This window comes from Sinocyclocheilus rhinocerous, unplaced genomic scaffold (assembly GCF_001515625.1).
Source record: "Sinocyclocheilus rhinocerous isolate Xijiao unplaced genomic scaffold, SAMN03320098_v1.1 scaffold1022, whole genome shotgun sequence".
Taxonomy (NCBI): domain Eukaryota; kingdom Metazoa; phylum Chordata; class Actinopteri; order Cypriniformes; family Cyprinidae; genus Sinocyclocheilus; species Sinocyclocheilus rhinocerous.
The window spans coordinates 424,800-429,865 of record NW_015656677.1 but is presented as its reverse complement, the minus strand read 5'-3'; the positions used below and the strand labels follow the sequence as shown (position 1 = coordinate 429,865).

Below are 5,066 nucleotides of genomic sequence, written 5' to 3'. Positions count from 1 at the left end.
AATATATGTGTGTGTACTGTGTATATTTATTATGTATATATAAATGCACACATGCTTGTATATATTTAAAAAAATATGTTGTTTATATATTAAATATTTATATATAATATAAATTATATGAATATAAATATATACATGTAAATACATGAATATATTTTTAAAATATATACTGTATATGTGTGTATTTATATATACATAATAAATATACAGAAAACACACACATATATTATGTAAACAAAAACTTTTATTTTGGATGCGATTAATCACGATTAATCGTTTGACAGCACAAATATTTATACAATAATTTAATTATAATTAATACAATTTAATATCTCATAACATTATATATACATTTTAATAGAGTTGTGACTTTTTTTTTTTGCCTACCTACGCAGTCCTTTGGTAAGTGCGTACATCTGGCGAGCTTTACTAGCTGCTTCCTGTTGGCTTAGTCTGTGATTGAACTGCATTAGCAGTCGCTCAGCAAACGGCTGGCCGGCCCCATAAATCCGGCCATAGTTGAAGACCTTGGCATGTTCACGGCTAATGCCCACAGTATCTGCGGTACGGCTGTGCAGATCCGTGCCCTGACTTTTCTTTCCCTGGAGCGTCATCCATCCAAACGCTGTGCATCCTGGAAATCAGAAATTAAGAATGACCAAAGGGTGTAGCTTGCTCCTCATAAGAAACATGATTTGGCGTCCTCATTTGTAAGTCGCTTTGGATAAAAGTGTCAGCTAAATGACTAAATTTAAGTCAATTTTTTTTTTTAGGAATTTGCATCTTGGAATCTAATGGCTGGGAAAGTGCATCTGGAATACCATGCATTCCTGCAAACTGTGCTTCGCCCAGTATGGCAGCGATCCACAGCTCTTGAGAGTCCACATCTGCTCCCACCAGGTGATACCCAGGAGGCACCTGCACCATGGCCTTCAGCTCACTGCCTACACGATCTTTCTGCAAACACACACAAACCCCTCAGACATTAAATTCCACTTTCATTCCAGTGGAATGAAAATCCACTTTGGTAAATCATTTTTGACGTAAAAAGTTATAATTGACCCTTCCCGGGGAGTTTGATTGACAGGCGATCTGACCGATCATTACGCTGAATCTGCTATTTTTGTCCGACAAACAAATCAGTCAGGAGAGTAGGATTAACGTTGGTGGACTTGAACTTGAAAAATGGTGTGTATTGACGGCTTTCTGCGGTTGAAACAAGATACCTTCTGATGTTCATTCATGTTTATTTTGTGCTATAACTAGTAAAGAGGAAGAGATAATCGCTTCATGTGCCGCTTGAACTGAGGCGCCACAGTGATCTGTTACAACACATTAAAGAGCCACAAAATGGCATTTATTTATTGTTTGAATTTAATAAAGAAATGACAAAATTTGAAAGCTGAGACTTTGTTTCATACCTAAAGTAACCTGCTCGGTCTTGTCTGTCGGCGCATTGTCAGCGTCCTCTTTGCTCCACGATGTATTTTACACTGCATGAGAACATGATGTGTGGCGTGAGAGCAGCATGGCTTGTCGCATGGCAACAGTAACTAAGGGGGGCGGGATAGTCAGGTCATATAACTTGAGACAAAAAAAATCACCTCAACTGTCATAATTTCAACTTAAGTCATAAGGTCTTTGCATAGGGTCAATTACGACAAACGTTGAAATTTTGACATAAAAAAGTGGAAATTATGAGATAGTCATAATCATGACAAAAAGTAGAAATTATGAGATGCTACATCATAACTGACATAAAAAGTCATGACAAATTATGAGATACTATGTCACAAATATGACACAAAGTAGAAATTGGGATACTACTACGTGATAATTTTGACAAAAAGCAGAAAATAAGATACTACATCATAATTATGGTAAAAATATAATTACTTAATGGCAATAATGAATTAACTCAATTATGAACTGCCATTCACAGTGTTTTCTGGAAGGCACTGCACTCTGTAGCTGTCGTACCCGAGCATTACTTGCAGTCAGCCACGTCGGTTCTACAGCTCTGCGAGTGACGGTTCCAGCTGTGATGACCTGTGGTAAAATGGCACCATATTGTCCTTCCTCATCAAAGTCATCATGTCTGATGAAGGAGCAAAGAGAAGGTCAGACGACTTCTGATGTTTTCACTCAAATGAAAAAGACACAATAGAGGACGCCATTAACAAACCGTCCGACAGAGCGCGGCAGTTCTGCCCTACGGAGCCATACCACCTTTTGGGAGCTGCAAAGACAGACAAAAGAAGAGATTTTGGATCAGCTGTAAGCACCATCTACACATTCAAAAGACTAGCATATTTAAAAGAGACTCTCAAACCTGATGCGTTTTTGAGCATTTCTCCAAAATGACATCATCTTGTTGATCTCAAGCGCTCGTGTGGCGTTGGTGCCTTGTCGTCCTGCCTGAAGCGTACCATCCTCCATTTTCGACAGGAAGTCTTTAGAGAAGGGGCTACCCACATTGTTGTCATTTCCGTCCTGTCATTTGAAACTATTTGAGTCATATATGACTATAACTTGAATGAATGCATTGTAAAATGAGGACAAAAATCGAATACCTTATGAGGCAGTTTGAAGAACCAGCATCCAGGGATGTTGACATCATTGTATGGTCCATTTCCATTGTGATAGGGACACTCGCCGTTTCCATTTTCAACTAATGAATTTTGTTTTTTCTAATGAGTAAATATAGCTATAATTACTAAAATATGTGTTTGCAAAGCATTAAATAATAACATTTCATTTTTTTAAAGTAATCAAAATTGAATACTATTTAATTACCAATTATATTTTTAAATAACTTTTTCTATTTTTAAAAATGTAAATTTACTATTTAATATATCCATTTAATAACAATACTTTTTTTACACTATTTAATTGTGATTTAATACTTAATATAGCACACAATATTAATTGTATTTAAGAAATATAACATTCAATAATATTTTTATAATAAATATATAAACAAACAAACATTAAACAACAGTTAAAAAAAATAAATATATATATATAAAATATATAAACAACATAAAAAATGACACAAAATCCCAACCTAACCTTGATCCTCTTGGATGGGCCTGCTGTACTCAGCGCTTCATCATCAAACACTTCCAGTCGACTCACTTCTTCAACCTACACACATGCACAAAAACATGCAGACATGGATGAAAATGACCACTTTGAAGGAAAATACCAGCCCTAAAAAACCTATTTAGTAACATGCAAAGCTCTAACCGTCTGCCACACGGCACTGTCCGTCAACATGAAGTCATCAGAAGGTGGGCTGTCCAGATACTGGGGCTGTTCCTTTCCCTTGCGCTCACAATACTCCTTATAGATGCTCTCAATTGCCCTGGAAGCCAAGTTTTAGGAAAGATGCTGTCAAGCCACTGTATTTTTTCCCTAAAGAACACAGTATTATCTTTGCTTTATTTTACCTGTATGGACATACAGGTCCTTCACTGTCCTCTGAGGTGTCCAGGTTATCTCTGCGGCCTGGTACCAGGTAACCCCAGCCGTGCTGGTCGGTGTAGTGCAGGGGAAAGCCGTCCCATGTGAGGCCCATCAGCTTGGGCGTGACCCTCATCTGCAGACTGATGAGACTGGCTCCAGGAGACCAGTCCTCGGCCTCAGACATCTTCACACACAGCTTGCGATACCAGCTGAGCATAAACAACGTACAAAATGTGCGCTCATGCAATGTGCTGTTTTATTCAAATGGGATAACGGGGGTGGTACTTACCTGGGGTGGGCCGGTAAGTGCTGTCTCCTCTTTGGCAGGTAGCTGACTGTCTCTTTTAGTCTCTGTAAAAGCTCGCTGCTGGGGTGTAGACCAGCCTGCTCTTCTTCTGAAGGAGGACCTGGGTCTGAAACAGAGTGTCAATAATGTTATCCTTTAAAATAACTAAAAGTGAGTGTCCTTTTCTTTAAATATTTTACATAATATTTTAATAATACTAATATTTAATATATTAACAATATTGTGAAAAACAGTATTTATTTCAGTATTTATTTTTAAAATTACTGGATATTTCCAGGTTTTCAAAAACCTTTAGGAATCCTGGAGTGAATGTTTTTTTTATTCATATACAGTACAGTTCACAGTAAAGACAAAGCTATAAAAGGTGTAAAATGTGATCAAATATATTTATTTATATTAAATGTTAAAATATATTTGATTCAACTTTTCATCAACACTTCTAATCATATACATTATTTTAAATTAATAATTTTCAATATTGATAATAAGAAGATAATAATGTTTCTTGAGCTCCAAATCAATATATTAGAATGATTTCTGAAGGATCATGCGACACTAAAGACTAAAATAATGCCTGCTGATAATTCAGCTTTGCCATCACAGGAATAATTTACATTTTGAATTATATTAGAATATAAACTTATTTTAAACTGTAATAATATTACTGTTTTGCTCTATTTTTGATCAAATAAATGCAGCCTTGGTGAGACTTTTTAAAAAATATTTAAAAAATCCAAACAGTAGTGTACTTAAGGAATGTTAACTGTCTGATCTGTTTCAAACAAGAAATAAAAATACTGTAAATCAACCATGAACCACCCTACTGGTAAAAATATAAAATATTTTGTGATAATGGTTGAAAGTTTGACAAAAATTTGAAATAATGAGCTACTATGTCATAAGTATGTCAAAAAAGTAGAAATTATGAGATAATACATCATAATTATGATAAAAAGTTGAAATTACGAGATAGTCGGGTCATATAACTTGTGACAAAAAAAATCACCTCAACTGTCATAATTTCAACTTAAGTCATAATTTTGATATTTTGTCTCATAATTATAACATAGTACCTCATAATTTCTAGATGATTTACCATATCATAACTTTTTTCTTATGTGGCGGATATGTGCTTCCATAGGCATGAATGATATAGAGCTAAATCAGTAATAACGATAAACTATACAACTATATAAAAGTAATATATTAAAAATATCTAATAAATAGTATATAATAAAATATACAAGATTTATACTCACACATATATATATATATATATATATATATATAT

The 5,066-nt window shown here is 34.8% G+C and overlaps 1 protein-coding gene across 1 annotated transcript in view; it reads right to left on the bottom strand.

Moving 5' to 3' along the window:
* The window catches only part of polg (polymerase (DNA directed), gamma), an 11,478-nt gene that overhangs the window by 1,489 nt on the left and 4,923 nt on the right, over positions 1 to 5,066 (bottom strand). The window contains exons 10-19 of the mRNA XM_016528575.1: positions 3,758 to 3,881; positions 3,453 to 3,677; positions 3,250 to 3,367; positions 3,073 to 3,147; positions 2,574 to 2,690; positions 2,333 to 2,493; positions 2,186 to 2,239; positions 1,981 to 2,098; positions 822 to 957; positions 388 to 634 (exon numbers count right to left, since the gene is read on the bottom strand). Of these exons, the coding sequence (XP_016384061.1) occupies positions 388 to 634; positions 822 to 957; positions 1,981 to 2,098; positions 2,186 to 2,239; positions 2,333 to 2,493; positions 2,574 to 2,690; positions 3,073 to 3,147; positions 3,250 to 3,367; positions 3,453 to 3,677; positions 3,758 to 3,881 (1,375 nt within the window). The remainder of the gene's footprint in view (positions 1 to 387; positions 635 to 821; positions 958 to 1,980; positions 2,099 to 2,185; positions 2,240 to 2,332; positions 2,494 to 2,573; positions 2,691 to 3,072; positions 3,148 to 3,249; positions 3,368 to 3,452; positions 3,678 to 3,757; positions 3,882 to 5,066) is intronic.